The sequence below is a fragment of the Epinephelus lanceolatus genome, chromosome 3 (genome assembly GCF_041903045.1).
Source record: "Epinephelus lanceolatus isolate andai-2023 chromosome 3, ASM4190304v1, whole genome shotgun sequence".
Classification (NCBI taxonomy): Eukaryota; Metazoa; Chordata; class Actinopteri; order Perciformes; family Serranidae; genus Epinephelus; species Epinephelus lanceolatus.
Genome location: NC_135736.1, coordinates 23,920,150 through 23,939,001, shown reverse-complemented (window position 1 = coordinate 23,939,001; position 18,852 = coordinate 23,920,150). Strand labels below are relative to the sequence as shown.

The 18,852-nt window shown below is 40.5% G+C and overlaps 2 protein-coding genes across 2 annotated transcripts; both read left to right on the top strand.

Annotated features, from left to right (window-relative positions):
• Positions 1–9,961, top strand: LOC117254731 (lipopolysaccharide-induced tumor necrosis factor-alpha factor homolog). Its single transcript, XM_033623126.2, has 5 exons — positions 1–206; positions 4,299–4,458; positions 6,427–6,519; positions 6,647–6,851; positions 6,943–9,961. Exons 2-5 carry the CDS (start codon positions 4,323–4,325, stop codon positions 7,046–7,048), a joined length of 540 nt encoding a protein of 179 aa, XP_033479017.1. The 5' UTR covers positions 1–206; positions 4,299–4,322; the 3' UTR covers positions 7,049–9,961.
• Positions 9,962–10,316: 355 nt separating this feature from the next.
• On the top strand, positions 10,317–18,536 carry LOC117254730 (protein disulfide-isomerase). The gene is made up of 11 exons (XM_033623125.2): positions 10,317–10,600; positions 11,065–11,265; positions 12,613–12,737; positions 12,861–12,998; positions 13,729–13,836; positions 15,037–15,162; positions 15,281–15,478; positions 15,580–15,700; positions 17,562–17,743; positions 18,044–18,133; positions 18,256–18,536. Exons 1-11 carry the CDS (start codon positions 10,417–10,419, stop codon positions 18,337–18,339), a joined length of 1,557 nt encoding a protein of 518 aa, XP_033479016.2. The 5' UTR covers positions 10,317–10,416; the 3' UTR covers positions 18,340–18,536.
• The last annotated feature ends 316 nt before the right edge of the window (positions 18,537–18,852 follow it).

The following is an 18,852-nucleotide window of genomic DNA, read 5'->3' as shown; positions in this document are numbered from 1 at the left end:
TCCAAGGTAAGACCACTGCTCTGTTACATCTCAAACATCACACTAATTAGTGAAGGAGGACACAGTGCGACTCTGTGAAGACTGTTTGTTTGGGCTGGAGGCAGGTCTGCGCTTGTTTGGATCAGACACCACGGCTTTGGATATATCTTCACTACACAGGAGAAGAAGTCCCATGTGAGCTAGATTTACTTGGCTGCACTCAGCAGGTATGTGTGATGACTGATACTGTTGGTTTCAGGTGACTTATTGGAATGAAAACCCATAATTTGGAGAAGCAGTCAGGTGGAATCACATGGTTCATGATTAACTATGTTCATACTATAATAACAATCTGTTATTTTGATTTAAAGTAAGTGTTTTACTGAGCTTTTTGGACTGTGTTTAGACGATAGTGAGTGTGACCAAAACATGCAGTGGTGGAGTGTCACGTACATTCAAGTACTCTCTCTACTTAAGTACTATTTTGAGGCGTTTATACTTCTCCTCCACTGCAATTAATAAGCCAGCATTGTACTTTTTACTCCGCTACATTTATCTGGCAACTTCAGTTGCTTTGCAGACTCAGATTATTAATATTAAATATAAATAAACAGATTGATGATGACGTATTATTATGGATTAAGAAAAATGGCAGTATACAAAGTTATTCAAATTAGCTCCCACTGATGAACACATTAATGCATCAACAATTATCATCCAATTATATGACAGATCTTATTCTTATGTACTTTTACTTTAGTATGATTGAGAATGCAGGACTTTTACACTATGACATTGCTGCTTTTACTGATGTAAAATATCTGAGTACTTCCTCTTCTACCACTGCCAAAATACTTTACAGCAATTTAATAAGAGGAAAAAGTTGTGGTATTGAAATGTTATGTATTCTATACAGTAATTGGTACCAGATAAAGAGATGAAACTGCCCACAGTTTTAACTTTGAAATCAACTGAGCACAGGATATTTACTTTGTCTCTGTACTGACAATGCTGTAATGCAATAGTGTGTTGTTTTGTTTTGATGCTGTCACTTTAAACCTCTGCTGTGACAGTTCAGAGTGGTGAATACACACAGCGATCTCAAGCGTGTCTCTCCATTGTTTAATCTGCAGCAGCGGAGGGAGGATATGATACCAGTAACTCCCACAACTGAGGCAGAGCTGCAGATTTAGACTGCAGCAACGTGACATCTCACAGCAGCTCAGTGTCTTCATACACACTGGGCTGAAAGAAAGAAGTGGTGTTTGACAGTTAGGGACTAAATAGAGGCTGCAGTGACAGAGCAGTATATCACAGGTACACTGAAAGCTGGGACTGTGCCAGGACAAAAGAGAGTAGCTGATGGAGCACATACCTCTATCAATAACAACAGACATAAATATGAACTGCAGCTGTGTCCAGATCGACATGAGAAGAGACAATCATATGATACATGTTCCCGATTATTTCTAATATTCAAAGTCACTCCATATTCAGTGATAAGAAAAGCCCACTGGATCTGGATGTGCAGCAAAAACGAATTGTTTGTGACAAAATAATCTTAACTCAAGGTCCGTTTATTAGCTTTTCTGGAGCTTTCAACCTCATGGTCTTCATCTGCAGAGGGACTTTACTTAGTCTTCAACAGTGGTGGAAGAAGTACTCCGATCTTATACTTTTAATTAATAAATTAAAAAAAAATTAAGTGGTAATAACACAGTGTAAAAGTCCTGCATTCAAAATTTTACTCAAATAAAAGAACAAAACCATTAGCATCACAATCAGTGTTTGTTTCTTGATTTACATTTAGTAATTTTTAACATTATTTTTTAGGGCTTTTTGCCTTTATTATAGAACAGCTAGAGAGAGAGGGAAGAGGGGGGTGAGAGCATGGGGATGACATGCAGCAAAGAGCCACAGGTAGGAATCAAACCCAGGTCATTCCAAAGGACTCAGCCTACATGAGGTGCACACTCTACCTGGTGACCTAGAGGTCGCACCTATGATGATCTGAATCTGCTATGTAACTAATAATCAAATAAATAAAGTGGGGTAGAAGTATAAAGTAGGAGTCATGGGAATCACCAGAGCCCCAACGTTACAATATTATCACGATACTTAAAGGGATAGTGCACCCAAAAATGAAAATTCAGCCATTATCTACTCACCCATATGCCGACGGAGGCACTGGTGAAGTTTTAGAGTCCTCACATCCCTTGCGGAGATCGGCGGGGCTAGCACACCTAATGGCAGACGGCGCCCCAGACTAACGTCCAAGAACACAAAATTGAATCCACAGAGTACCTCCATACTGCTCATCCATAGTGATCCAAGTGTGCTGCAGCCGCAACATAAAAAGTTGTTTTGAAAAACGTCATATGAACTCTGTTTTTAGCCTCACTGTAGCCTGTAGCTCTAACTGCGTCTCTGTGCTCTGCGCTCATGTGTGCGCGTCTGCGCGAGACCAGCGAAAGCATGAGTTTTGCTTACCCGTGTTTACATCACGTGACACATGCAACGCAGGGAGGGACAGCAGTAACCACGGAGCTCAAAGATAATTTGCACTATGGTCTTTTAGCAAAGGACAGCCCAACATGTCCAAAGACTTTGAAATTGAGGAGGAACAGCATTTCTTTGTTGAGCCGTATTTGTTTAGCCTGAGTATACGGATGCGGAACTCAGGCTACTGGACGAAGCAGCCGCCGCAGCTCATGAGCCTCAGCCAGCCGCAGAATACCGGAGTAGAGCACTGGAAACCTGGTGGTGTAGTTGTTTCAAATTCAAAGCAATGCCAACGGATGAGGAAAGTCTTTGCTGCTCAGACTGGGAATTGGCGATGCCTGCACTTGAGAATCTGGACATCAGTACTGACGAGACTGCTGCTCTTCAGAGACCGTGCATCACCGATCACCCTGAGCGCGCGCACGTGAGCGCGGAGCACAGAGAAGCAGTCAGAGCTACAGGCTACAGTGAGGCTAAAAACAGAGTTCATATGACGTTTTTCGAAACAGCTTTTTATGTCGGGGCTTCAGCACACTTGGATCACTACGGATGGGCATGTTGGAGATAATTTGTGGATTCAATTTTGTGTTCTTGGACGTTAGTCCGGGGCGCTGTCTAACATTAGGTATGCTAGCTGCTCCCCCCGCCGATCTCCGCAAGAGATGTGAGGACTCTAAAACTTCACCAGGGCCTCCGTCGGCATATGGGTGAGTAGATAATGGCTGAATTTTCATTTTTGGGTGCACTATCCCTTTAAGTCACGATACGTTATTATTGCGATTTTAAACATGTTGCCACACGACGTATTGTGATATATTGCGATTTATTACCTGTCTTCAACTGTAAATTATGTCACCAAAGGAAAACTTTGTCAACATCTGTTTTATCTAATAAGATAAAGTTGTCAGTCTGTTAATCTCACATTATACATTTTTATCGCAACAAATTGTATCGAGTGGTTAAACCAAAAGTTTAACTTGTATTTGTAATATTAATATTGTATATAATCCTTAAAATCAACTTTTAAAAATACAATTAAAATTAATATAATTAAAAAATTGATAATTGGCATTGGTGTATCGATACAAAATTGCCACACAAAATTATAGGAATACTGTGCTGTATCGATTTGTCCCACACCCCTATAAAATAGCATAGAATAATATAGAATAACTACTCAAGTAAAGTACCTCAAAATTGCCGTACATACAGTGCCTGAGTAAATTTAGTTATGTTCCACCATTAGTTTTTAACAGGCTGAATGAACAGCACAAACAGACAGCTTCCACTCACTACAAACACATGACCTAGTGTAAGTGACACTTCAGTGATCATGTGTTTGTGCACGAGGAGGAGATGGCAGGCTGTTTTCGAAGAATGTCTCTGCTGAATGGGGATGTGAATGATCTCTTGATCTCTCTACACCGACTGACTTTGACTCCTCTGAGTGGATACTGTGACCGGTTTGGCTTCATTTTTCACAGCTGATGTCTGTTTCCAGGCTTCATTCAGTCTGTTGACAACTGAACAAGTTGCGTGTCCTGATGAAGTGCGCTGTGAAAATACATGACCTGTTTCATTGTGAAATGCCAGTTTGTTGAAAGTAAACATGGCTCAGTAAGAAAACTTGCGTCAAAACACAACTCTTCATCTCTTCTCTGACATATTGCTGGATTTAAACGAATGTCTCTGACTGCAGTAAAGAGAAAATCCTGCAGTGTAGAGGAGAAAATGCAGGTTTTACTGAACTAAATATTGTCAGGAGCCTTTGTGTGATTATTACATTAAAATCATCTGCTTCTCCTCTTAATCACCAGCTTCCTGTTTGACTGGATGATCTCATGATGGAACCCCCTTCGTATGAGGAGGCTAGTCTCCACGCTCCTGCTCACGGCACAGCAGCATACCCCCCTCCCCCCTCCTATGACGCCTCCCTCCACGCCCCCCCATCACCTCCTCCCACCTATGGAGAAGCAGGTAAGATAAAATCTCACTGGTTTCCCTTTCCCAGTTTGTTTCATGCCTCATCAGGTGCTACTTATAATTCAAAGCTGAGATAGTTATTTAAAGGTCCAGTGTGTAGGATCTAGGGGCATCTATTGGCAGAAATGGTGTATAACATTCATAACTATGTCTTCATTAGTTAATAATAACCTGAAAACAAGAATCATCCTTGGTCCTCTTTCACAGAGTCTGCCATGTTGTTTCTACAGTAGCCCAGGATGGACAAACCAAACCCTGGCTCTAGATAGGGCCAATCACATTTTTGCACACTGGAGAATTTTTAGTTCTGCAAACTCACTACTAGAAGCCACTAAATTCTACACATTGGACTTTTAATGACAGCACATAAACGCTACATGTTAACCTCTTTCCCACGCTGCTCTGATGAGGTGATAAAATCTTTATTTTTAAAACGCCAATCATCTGACAAACTCAACATGAATAGAGATTAACGACAACAGATCTGCTGAGAAAGTTAGAGGTGACCAAATATTGTCTTCTTAAAGGGATAGTTCACTCCAAAATCATTAAATAGTGTTGGAGATATCGGCCGTAGAGATGTCTGCCCTCTCCATTGCAATTAAACTAGGTGGCACTCAGCTTGTGTTGCTCAAAGTGCCAAAAAATACATTTGAAAAACTCATTTACAGACCTTGTGAGCAGTTTCATGTAGGAACTATTTTCTTTCTAATGAACTACACCTACCAACTGTATCACTAGCAGAGGGAAGCGTGCATCTACTGTTAGCTCACCTAGCACCACTGAGCTAGCTAACGATACAGCTCAGCTGAGGAGGAGGCCACGAATATTTACATCTCCAGCTGCCACTAACAAAAGACTTGTCCATGAGTAAATACACACCTTTTTCTGCACAGATGTAGTTTGGTGAGAGAAAATAGTTCCTACATGAAACTGCTCACAGGATTATCTGGAGTAACCGGGTCATAATTTCTGGAAAGACACAGTTTTTCAAATGCTTTTTTCATTCAAAAGCACATGCCCTGTGCACATCACTGCCAGACTTTGTAACTTGGTGCAGGTGATGTCAGGAAACATCAGATTGATAGTAAATAAGTAGATTCACCACACACAAGAGGGCTGATTGCTTCTCCTTTCAATTTAATTGGGTGGCTGTCAGATAGCACCTGCCCATGGCGTAATTAACCGTGGTTCCCAGACTCTGGATCTAGAGTCCACTTGGATGGTATGGCATTCTGCTTGAGTGTCAGACCCGATGATGTTGCTTCAGCAACACCCGCTACCTGTAACAGTGTAGCATCCTCACGGTGCCTAGGGTTTTCTCCTGTGGGGTGGGCTGCAAGTGCAGACCCTCACAGCGTGGGGTAGAGGGCATTCATGGAGTCTTGTGTGTAGGCCTTGTCCGGTCGTGGTGCGGATAAGCACAAGATAAGACGGCATGAGTAGCTATGAATCTCTCAAAGTAGTCTTCATTTGAAACAAACAACGCATTTCGCCCATGACTCCAGCAGGTTTGCTATACAATACAATGCACAGATGTTTATAACAAGGCTTTTTTTTTAGGCACTTTGAGTCCCACAAGCCGAATGCCATTTAGTTCCATTATATTTGAGAGATGGCAGACATCTCTACAGCTGATATCTCCAACACTCAGCAACACACACTGACCCAGTCTAGGTTGACAAACAGCACTACAGGTAAGAGGAAAAATATGTATTTTTGATTTCGGGGTTAAATGTCCCTTTAACTTTACTGGCACATATCCCCCAAACCTCATTGAGCTGTCTCATATCATCACTTTGATAAAGCCCCATTTAGCCACATTGGCATTTTAAGATTTATACACTCCCTAGGCTGTTTTGAGGGAAGAAAACGTTGCAGCAGTCTGGATGTTGGGCTGAACAGGCAAGAAAAAGATGCATTTACAAATTTAATGAAGACCTATTTCTTTCTTTTTTTCAGTTACAGTCCAGCCAGATCCTTTTCCTGTCCTGACGGTGCCAACTGGTGTGACGTCACAAAACTCTGGATTCATAATCCATCCAATTACACAAAGTATGAAGGCTAGATCTTTACTATTGCTCTTAATAGCATTCATACAAACCAAGTGGGCAGGTGACATGGATATTTAAATGTTTTTAATTTTGTTCCTGACGTCCTCCTCTTGGTTCTGTCCTTCCAGTTGGTGTAACACAGCCTGTCAGCAGCCGACAATCTCAGCCAGCAGTTGTGACGCAGCCACTGCCGGTTCCTGTCTCAGTGTCACATCTGGAGGAATTCCCCAGTTTGATAGTCTGCCCTCACTGCCACCACTCCGTCACCACTAAAGTCACTCACCAGCCAGGAAAGGCTGCCTGGTGCATGTGTGTTCTTCTAACAATGATGGGGTGAGACAACAGACGTGCACACGCATGAGTATTTAATATCAGTGGTAAACAAGCTTTAACATCCTCTGCTGTTTCTCTGCATATGTTTCAGTTTTGTTTGTGGATGCTGTCTGATACCGCTGATGGTCCAAAGCCTACAAGACGTACATCATTCCTGCCCAAATTGTGGAAACCACTTGCACACGTTCGCAAGATGACACTCCTCCTCCTGTCCTCAGTTCAACCAAAACCCTGCACTACTCATCACATATTTCTGTCAAAACATGGATAAATAACAGTTTGTCATAAGCTAGGAATGTAAACACATCACCCCCAAAGCTTCACAGGGAAGCAACAGGGAATGAAGTAATGAGTGTGTGATATACAGTCCATAGTGAACATAGAGATGGACAGAGGGCTTACACTGCCAGAGGTTCACGGACGTTTTTATATAATGTTTTCACTATAAAGGACAAATTTCCCATCTTTTAACCTACAGCAGGTGAGTATCTGACACCAAAAAATATTTAATTTGCAATTTTTAATCTTTGAGATGTATCACACTTTTGAACATTTTAAGGCACGGCACACAAGCATTTCTGATACATAGAAGAAAGCAGGCAAAAGCACTTTTGACCCTCTGTAAGAATGTGTTGTGGGGGTGTTTAATTAAAATCAATGAAAAAGAGAGCACTGAATCCGTCCCTGCATCTGCACACAGCGAGTGCAGGATACTTTACACCATTAAAACATACAGACAGAAGACTAATCAAAGGACATTCTCTCATCATTTTGGTTTTGTTTATTTAACAGTTGTATTTAATATATTTGAATACTGAGTGAACAAAATCTTTGTTATTTGTCTTTTTCTAATGTATATAAAGCTAACATTAATGTTTACTTTAACTATGAAGGGGGCAACTTGTCCAGGTTTGAAGGCCAGATATGATTTTCTTTGGTAAAGCAAACAAAGCCTAGTGGAAAATACACAGACTTAACATGCTCTAATTTATTTCTCTGCAAAATTCTTTGTCTTCATGTCAAATGTAAATCCACACAGGTGACTGACTTAAACACTGCTGACTATATTGCATCTGTTAGGAAATAAAAGAACACCTATATCATTCCTATTAGTGCATGGAAGTCAGGTGACGTGATGTAAGTCCAGCTCTGCCCAGCCTCAACATGCACAGGTCTAATCAACCAGTGAGTGAATACACCTGTGTGGGTATGCAGGGCCTTTAAGGTAAAATCTGTCAATTATTAACACAGGATTGGAAGTTGCTACTGAGTAAATGTAAAGTAATGTTTTTTGTTACTGTAAAAAAAAAGGTTTGCATCAGTTAAGTTTACTCACATTGGAGTCAAACAGGTTTATAATGTGAATTATGGTCAGAGCAGAAACACAAAATTGTGATTTGCAATCTACAATTCAAACTCTCTAATTGTGCCTTGAATCAACCTGGTCTTTGTCTTTGCATTAATTTCCAGTAGTAAAATAATGATCATAACTATATGTTTAAGTGTCTCAGTAGTTGCCCTCTTCTGATCAGATTTGTGTCTCAAAGAAATAGTTTGACTTTTTGGGAAATACGCTTATTCACTGTCTTACTGAGAGTTAAACAAGAGGATAAATACTCGTATGTTTGTGTGTATGTGTTTGCAGCTACAGTCAGGAGAAGGTTAGCTGAGCTTTGCATAAAGACACCAACAAAACATGAGGAAACATCTAGCTTGGCCAACTACCTGACAGGTTGCCAGGCAACCAGTGGAGTCTAGCCTTTATTCCACGATGGCTACTCCAACTGCTAACCCTGTCACACCCAATGACTGTATATAAAGACGGACATCACTCCACTTCCTGTCCATACACCCGTCCAATCAACCACGAGCAGCACCATTGATTACGAGCACTCTGATTGGTCATCAAATAACTAAATAAAACCAACTTCATCAAAGAAACGAAAACTTGAACATACACCAGTAAAATGACAAAAACCATGTTTGGGGAAAAATTCAACTGCAATTTTGTCCATCTTTGTATACATTCTGTGGTCATGCCAAATGAATAGCTAAAATGATGTACTATTTCATACCAGGCATTTGTTGTGGTTTGTTAGCTCCTTTTATTGAGTTGAATTATGCTGAATTTATTGTATTAGTGTAATTAATCACTGTAAATATTGGGTTTTATTTAGATGTCACCACTGGTGTTTCCAGCTGTCAAGTGGGAGATATTACTGCTGTCAGAAATCCCCAAAATGTCTTCACTGCAAATTACACCTGAGCAATTTGTCCTTTTTTGTTTGTTCGTAATAACAGTCTGAACAATATGATGTAACCATGACAACAATCCCCCATTTTAACACAAGATATACACATCGGGTGCATTCGGAAATACTCACTCCGAGTGCCAGATAACTCTCTGGCACAAACTGTAAATACAGAGAGCTGCTGCAGTGTATAGTTTGGTAATTCAAAACACTTAGAGCATCAGGGCGAACTCTGGGCATACTGTCTAAGGAGATGGAGCAGCAGAGCACCAAGCAAAGTGAATGTGTGTTTAACTGTTTGCTATTCAATGTAGAAATAGAACGCTCTGTTTCTTTGAACAACAGCGCTCTTATTTCAGTGTGGGATGTTAGATTGGATTTACAAACACACCCAAGGTTTTTGTCCGAGATCTAATGTGTTAATTAGTGAGCTTTATAGTCAGACTGTGTTACCCTACAATAGAGCCAAGCTAGCTGTTTCCCCGTTTCAAGGCTCTATGCTAAGCTAACCGTCTCCTAGCTATAGCTCCATCTCTACCAGACATCGATCTTTTCATCTAACCCTCTGCAAGAAAGTGTATCTCTCAAAATGCTGAACTGTTTCTTTAACCATATAGCCATAGATAGAAAACAGGGTGAAGGTTGTGGTTGAAGGATTTGTGTGGTGCTTGTGCTGCTGAGTCGACGCACTCCAGTGCAATGACTGATTACCGCACCTGTTTTACCTGTCGCTGTTGTAATAATGTGTGACGCTCTGTCAAGTTGAAGTCTTTTTTTTGTAATCAGAATGTTATGTTATTATTTATCAGTCTATCATGTTGATAGGGAAATAAAAATGGTCTCGGTTACTTTGACAAAGCTGTTAAGTTGTTTTATTTTCTAACATCTGTGCCAGCAGGTGAATGGAGCATAATGTGTGTGTGTGTGTGTGTGTGTGTGTGTGTGTTTGTTTAGTGAATATGTGTGTATTTGGTGAGTGTGTGCTTTTGTGCTTCCATTTTGACCTTGCTGGGGCTAACAGTGTTAGGCAAAGGGCATTTAGATATTAGTGATATACTTGATATGAACAGCAGCCAATAGCAGAGATACAGCAGGGCTTAGATAGGGAAGTTAATCAGCTACAGACTGGTGGGTCTGGTCGGCAGATAACAAAAGTGTTCACAACTACCAGCTCAGCACTGATACACACACACACACACACACACACACACACACACACACCTGTATATCAGCCCTTCATTTCACCACTCCCCTCATACCTTCTTGTCAGGATTGCTCCAGTGTCCACTTTGTCAGTCTGCAGGTGAACCGTCATGAGGACATTGTTGCTGCTTGGGGTGACGGCCTTCTGTCTCTGTGTGTTTGTCGCCGCTGACAAACAACCTGAGCGACAGGCAGATAAATCATCCCCCGAGAAGGAGGATGGAGTTTTACAGCTGAAGAAAGGAAATTTCAACAGGGCACTGAGGAAGCACAAGCAGCTGCTGGTGTACTTCCGTAAGTTACACACAAAGACTCACACAGATTGATCTTGACCTGAGTGTTTATACAGGCTATAGGGGAGACCGGGGTTGGTTGGCATGCTTTTAAATCCCTGCTATATTTCTCTGGCATAATTCATGTCATATTTGTAGCCATTTAAAAGTACATAAGTATTAGTATCAAAATATACTTAAAGTACCCAAAGTAAGTAAGTAATATGTTTGCAGAATAGCCCATATCAGAATGGTATCATGTTACTGGATCATTATCGTTAATGTGCATGTCATTCTAATTTATTTGTTGATTGTATTTTGCGTCATTGATCTTAATCTGGAAATTGAAGTCTAAATTGTAGTAGAGTGGAATTATAAAGTAGCACAAAATGTACAAGCTAAGTGAAAGTACCTCAAAAACTTGCTTATAGTACTTAAGTAATTGTTCTTACTGTGTGCTGTTTGTGTCTGTTTCTGTGTGTGCAGATACTCCTCTGTCTGGAGAAGGCCATCGAATCTCAGCAGCGTTTGAAGATGCTGCTGCGGAGCTCCAGGGGTCAGAGGTCACACTGGCAGTGGTTGATGTGACAAAAGAGAAGGACCTGGCTAAAGATCTCAATGTGACGGGCCTTGCCACAATCAGGCTGTACCTCTCAGGAGATAAACACAACCCTGTGCCCTGTCCTGGTACGTGCTTATGACACATGGTCTATCCGGACCTAAATAAAGGCTGATCGTCGTCATTCCCCCTCAGTCGTCACCCATCTAAGTGGTTTAATGACCCAACAAAGTAGCCTGATATTGCTCATCTGGACATCTGTTTAAATAAATCAACAGTGTTGCCAGGCAAAGTGTTGTCTGTCACTAACCAGTGTGTTAATAGGAAACTGTTTGATCTAGGCTGTACTGACTGTACTCATGGATGTATTAAGAGACCTGGATACAGCATTGGCGGCGGGGCTCCATTCATTCCCATGGAAGTTGCTCAGTGGCGCATTAAGTCCAAATCGCTAGATTTCCATGCTTTGAAATTACCCAGATGATTGACACCGCTTCTGCATCATTAGAGCCACGGAGCATGTGCACTAGAGACAAACAGCGGCTGAGCACAGCTGAGCGGCCAACTTCCAGTTTAGTGCTAGCTTCAGTGGGGTTAAAATAATTTCAACCTGTGGTTCTTTTAGACTTTCCAGATGTTATCAGACCGAATAAGTTTCATCTTGATAGTGGAATGAGTCATTTCACAGGAGTTGTGATGCTCAAAAACACATCCACTTTCCCAATGTAAGTCTATGGGAAAAAGCCTTTTTGGGCCCAGTGGCGTCACATGATGGACCCCGGAAATTGCAGAACCACTGCTTGGCCACTTCGAGAATTGGCTCCACAGCCTGTTGCGCTTCCTGAGGGCCTGACTGTACTGCAGCAGCCTCCCACTCAAGCTAACATTAGCTATCCATCAGTAATAAATGTCACCAGCATCATTTAGTAATATAACACACTGACAGTATTTACATATCTTATGTGCCTCAAATCTCAGTGTGAAAGTCTCGTTGAACCCACTACAGAACACCTTTTGGATTCTCCTGTTTATCTCCTGGTGTGACAGCATGTTTCTTTCCCTTTAATGGGAGCAAGGCATTGGCTATGACGTGATACTGGTCTGGTCTATCCTAGAGTCTTGTTGTCAGGAGAGGTTTTCAGGCAAGCAATAGAAACTCACCTGGCTACTGGTTGCTAATAGTTACAGCGCATAACATGTTTTTACGTATGTGTTTGTGTGCAGATCAAACAAATACATGACATTAATGCTGTAAACTAGTGAGCTTTAGAAGTTTAGGCATATATTTTCCTTTGGAGAGAGCCATGCCGGGTGTTTCCAGTCTTTATGCTAAGCTAAGCTAATCATCTGGCCCTAGCTCAATAGTTATCAGACGGATATGAGATTGATCTTTTCGTCTAACTCTCAGTAAGAATAGTAACTATTTCTTTAATATGATCTGTAAAAATGATTCATTTGATGTTGTTGTGATTAAGTTCCTCAGAGCTCGGCCTCCATCCTGACTTGGCTGAAAAGGAGGTCGGGGTCTGCTAGTGACCTTATCGCTGATCTGAGCCAATCAGAGACCTCAGAGGAGCTGACCGTGGTTGGATTCTTTAAGGTAAATACTGACTGCTTCCTGCCTTTCACCAGCGTCATGGCTGCAAATTAGCTGTCTTAATAACTCTGTGTGTGTGTGTGTGTGTGTGTGTGTGTGTGTGTGTGTGTGTGTGTGTGTGTGTAGGAGCTGAACCACGAGTACGTCCAGGTGTTTTATGCTGCAGCGATCGACCTTCCTGATATTAACTTTGCTGTGACAGAGAGCGATGAAGTCATCAGCAAACATGGTCTCACACATGATGTTGTGATGCTCTTCAGAAAGGTACTTTAACATAACACACACACCTCTGACCAGTGCTGGAAAGTAACTTTATTTAAGTACAATTTTAAGGTACTTCTACTTTAATTTTCAGTTTCTGCTACTTTATACCCCACTCTACTACATTTCAGAGGGAAATATTGTACTTATTACTGCATTACATGTATTTCATAACCAAAGTGACATGTTTATTTGTAGATTCAGATGATTAATACAAAATATAATCAACAAATAAACCGTGATGTGTTATTAAGGATTAAGCTACCTCGCAGTATATAAAGTAATTAAACATATAAAACCACTTTAAAGTGATAAATACATTAATGAGCCAATAATTAGTCTAATAATATAATACTATAAATTTTGATGCTAAAAATTTTGTATTCTTACTTGAGCAAACTTTTGAATGCATGACTATAACTAGTATTTCTACACTGTGGTATTGCCATTTTTACTTTAGTAAAATATCTGAGAACTTCCTCTACCACTGCTGCAGACAGATGGCTGTATATGTCTGACTTTCTGTGTTTTCTTAGTACTGATTCAATTATTTACATTTCTGGGCATTTTGAATGCAAGAGATGAGATTTAAATCATTAAACCATCACATCAGGCAGTGGAATCTATTATGTATAAGGTAGTTCAAGACCAGAGGTTCATTGCATTCTAAATTTGTGTGTGTGTGTGTGTGTGTGTGTGTGTGTGTGTGTGCATGTGTATGTGTCTGCTGCAGTCCAAGCTCATCCAGGCTTACAAAATGATGCCTGAGACATCTAAAGAGATGCTGATCATTTTTATCACCGTCTACCAGATGGACCCAGTCACTGAGTACACTGGACAGGTAGAGTATAATGCATTTTCAAACACACACACATAATGCATTTTCAAACACACACACACACACACACACACACACACACACACGCATGCACAGACAGTGTGGGTTTTTTTGTATTTACACTCACTGAAATGGGGTTTGCAATAATACATGGGCAGAATTTCCTAATTTAATTTTGGTTTTGGTTTTGGTTGGTATCTTTTTAAGGTGAAAATCTGAAGGTCACATGCCCTTTTGCATGAATATGAAAACTAGGAGGTTTTCTTGTAATGAGGCCAAATATTTCACTTGATTTTCAGATTTTGTTCTTTTATTTTAAGGTCCAGTGTGAAGGATTTAGAGGCAACTATTGGCAGAAATTCTACATAATATTCATAATTCTGCTTTCATTTGTTTGTAATCACCTGAAACTAAGATCATTATGTTTTTGTTGCCTTAAATATTGGCGGATTATATCTACATATGACGCCCGTTGTCTCCCACAGAGTCTGCATTGTTGTTCTGCATGGGTTGCCCATCTGCATCCTAAATGGGCAACCCATCTGAGAAATACAATCAGTAAAATAAAATAAAAATCATTCTTTGAAAAATACTACTACTACTACAACTACTAATAATAATAATTATAACTGTAAAAATAATAATGAAACAGGGTTATATGAACTCTTATGAGCTGGAGAAATAACATTTTTGTATTTATGGTTATGTTCTTTCCAAATGTATGGGTTAAATCTGAAGTCTACCCGAAATCTATGCTTTCAAATTCAGACTCAACCCCTTGTGGGCCTGAAAGTGAATCTTTAAAGCAAATGTTCTACTGAAATTTATTGTGATGGATCATTGCAAAATGTGTGGATTTTACGATTAAACATAAAGAAACATGGAGGGGTTTCTGTAGAGCGTTTGATTTTTTATTTCATTTTGTAGTCCACCGTAAAAACAAACAAAACAAACAAAAAGAAACACATGAATTCAAGATGTAACCATCTACATTGAAACAGTGGTTTTTTTTGTATATATTAGTGATCTCGACAGGCCAACACTAAAAAAATAAAAGTTGAAATTTGTGATATTCGTATAAACTGTATAACAACACAGCTGAGATCTGATTCAACAGTTTGTATTTGCTAAAACCATATGCAAACACACATGTAACCATACACTGTTAACTGAGATGTATTTATGTTTTTGTCTCTCTCACAGACAGCCACTCAGATATTAACATCGCCTGTGTTAAACCACGCCCTCCTGTTTGTCAACAAAAGCTCTGCTGGCTTTAAAGAGATCCACGCTGCCTTTAACAGTGCCGCAGAAGCATTCAGGTTGAAGGTAGAAACCAAACACACACACGCTATTTCACACAGCAGCACTGCAACACATTATTAATATAAGCCAATGGCATACTTCACCCCTGCATGTGCGTGTGTGTGTGTGTGTGTGTGTTCAGATTTTGTTTGTGTGGGTGAACGTGGACGAGCCCCGTAATGGCAGGCTGATGGAGTACTTCCGGGTTCGGGAGTTCGAGGCTCCTCTGATCCGAATGGTCAACCTGACAGATCATGTGACCTATCACCTGCCCTCTGATACTCTGGATGTACAGACCATAAAAACATTCTGCCAGTCATACCTCGATGGCAAGGCTAAGGTAACAGTCGCTCCTGTTGAGTGCGTGTTACATAACAGGCACTGGTTTAACCACTTGCCTCTGACACACATAATGTGTTTGTGTTTGTGTTGATGTAACAGCCTAAGATGCAGAGCGAGCCGATAACCGAGGGATGGGACACAAAGCCGGTGAAGGAGCTGGTGGGAATGACTCTGGAGAAAGTCGCCTTTAACCCCAACAAGACTGTTTTTGTCTTGTTCTGTATGTAAATACACTCTTCATTTAAAAACCACTCAGTAGGGCTGGACCTGGATTTGCAGGTGAAATGATGTCTAGACACTTGGGTTGATTAAGGGTTACACTTGGTTGAAAAGTGTAACATCTTGGCCCAGTTAGCAGGAGAAATGTTGGCATTGTACGTGTCTGCAAACCATAAACATTACAGTTGTACATTTCATAGGCATTACCAACATTTAGACCTCTACAGACCTCTGTTCCAGACCAACAAACAACAAAACCAGTTGTTTTAGCAAGTCATTGCTGTTTTTCCAGCAGCTTTTTAGCCACAAGACATAGGTGTGTTTTAGCCACCCATTGCCATTTTTCCACCAGGGATAGTGCCACAAAAAGCAGGTTTTTTTGTTTTTTTTGCCAAGACAACACCTCGGTTCCCTGCTGGGATAGCGGCACGAAAAGCATCTGTTTTGTACCGAGACATCGCTGTGATTCCTGTTGGGATTATGCTACAAAAAGTCCTTGTTTTTTTACCAAGACATCAGCAACTTCTCCCGCTATTACTGTGTCACCGAAAACACTTTTTTAAGCCCATATGTGATGTTTAATAAGTAAAGTTTCACTTAATCAATTACATAAGAACATACAAATGTATCAAATTGGTAGTTTGCAGACTCAGACAAGACCATTTTTTCTAGCATTTGGGTTGAACATCTAGACCAGTGGTTCCCAACTGGTCCGGCCACAGGGTCCAGATCTTTCCTTAGTCATTAGTTCAAGGTCCACACAGATTAATACATTCAGTGTCATACTTGCATTTGGCCATGTCATCGAGCTAGTTTGCTGTCTCTGTAAAGTAGCTGCCCATTAGTCTCTCACTCTACAGCAGGAAACAGCCCTTCAAAATAAAAGCTCTGTGCTGAAAATTCACCACACTTAAAAATTTAATGGGCTTTTTACAAACTCGTCACATTTACAAGTCACTTGCGGTCAGGGTTGGAAATTAACTTTTTTGTCCACCTACCGCTGTGGCTAGTGGATTCCAAAACCTACCAGTCGCTCATTAGATTATAATAGTTTTTTTTTTCTGGCTGATGAGTGAAGTACATTTAGTCGCCATTTACATATTTTACCAGCATTTGGCTGGTAGCTGGTGCAGATTTCGTACCCTGCTTGTGGTCCATTCAGAATGGACTTGTGACCCACCAGTTTGGAACCACTGGTCTAGGTTACACGTAAGCATTGTTCTAACAGCAGTTTAAAGCTGGTGTAATCAAATGCTCTAGAGAGCGTTTTAGCATTTTTCAGCTAATGGTTTCGCCAACACTGTTCTAGCAGGCAGCTTTTCTCAGCTCTCATAAACCCTCTTCAAGCTACCTGCCCAGCACCAAACAGCGGACACAGTTAGCGACTAGCTTGTGAACACAGTGGAGCATTTAGAGTTAGATATTTCACTCAGAAGTTGATGGAGACCAAAAACAGAGCTAAAAGGAGGATGAACATTGGACTAGTATTCATCATGTGGCCAGAAACACAACTTCTAATTAATCATAAAATTGCTTCATCAATGCTGGATGTGTAAACAGAGAACTGCTTGTTAACGCATTTGGGACAGTAACTTAATGTCTGTTATGTTTTCACCTTGTTTTGTTGCACCCAAGTACCTAAATAAATCAATTAACACAGGTTTAAACAAAACAAAATTAGATGTCATTTCACCTTCAAATCAATAAATCCATGTATGCCTGGGTCACACTGCATTTTTATCATCTACTGTTTTCGTTTTCTTTGTGCTTTCTTAGCTTTACACTTTTGTTTCTCTGTGTTGCGTCTTGCATTTAAACACCACCTATGCCTAAAAATCTCTACTACTAAATGTGTATTTCAGATCTCCCTTACAGTTCAGAGTCCCGAGCTCTGTTCCCACTGTGGGAGGACTTGGCCGAGGCTGTGAAGGATCGGGAGGACGTGGTCATTGCTCGCATTGATGCCTCAGCCAATGACATCAACATGTCAATGCAGGGCGCCTACCCATCCGTCTGCCTGTTCCCTGCTCTGTATGCTGAAAGAGTATGGAGCATCTCAGTTATTCTTTTTTTAAGGATTTTTTTGTGTGATATCTTCAATATTTCAGTTTTTTTAATGTGATGATTTCACTGTACAAAGATGTGAACTATTACAGAGATGAAAACATACAGTGTGCACACTAGGTTAGATATATGATGTGACACATCCCTGTGAGTCTTATTCATAAAAGTCGTTAATGATGGTCAAATGCCTGCTGAAAAATGTGAGTGTTATCTCTGCTCTGTGGGGGACATTTAACACATATCAAGGTAATAATGTTCAGTGTGTCTGTGTGTCTGTCAGATGGTGGTTTACAAAGGAAAGAGGAACGTGAAGGGCCTGGTGAAGTTTTTAGATAAAGAGATGGCGAAAGCCAAAAAAGACAGAGTTAAGGTAAACTGACGGCCCAAAAACGCTACCATCACTGCAGCGCTTTGAGTTTTTGTGACTGTGTGTTTGTCTGAGAGCTGCCTTTTTTATCTCTCTGTTAAAAATAAACTTCTTTGTGTCTGCAGGAGGATGAAGACAGGAAAAAGTACATCGAGGCAGCAAAAGCTGAAGAGGCAAAAAAAGCCAACAAAACCAAGGATGAGCTTTAACGCAGACACAAAGAGAGTACAGTGTGTGGGTGTGTGTGTGTGTGTGTGTGTAAGTGTGCACACCTGTGTGTGCGTATGCGTGTGTGGCTTTTGTGTCATACTTTTTAGGCAGTACACAGATCTGGTTTTATCTCCTCAACCAAGCTGTCATCAACCGTCTGTGCAATCAAATCCAATAAAGTCTTCAGTTAAAACTCTGATGGTTACAGGACCTTTTATTTGTTTAACAAAAATAGTTAATATTGTATCATCAAATTTATCGTAATGCAGAATTTCTGATAGTTCAGCTGATAAGTAACAAAAAATTGCAGTACAGAAATGTCAGATATGTTTGAGGTGATTTAGAAGCAGTGTCTCTATTGCACAGTTTGTCCACCAGAGAGCACTAATAAAGTTATATTTTAAATGTAAAATGTCCTTTTACCTTAGTCACATTAAAAAAGGAAAAGAAAGATATATAGAAAATATGTTGTATTTGAATTTGACTACTTTTGGGCCACCAAAATATTAAAT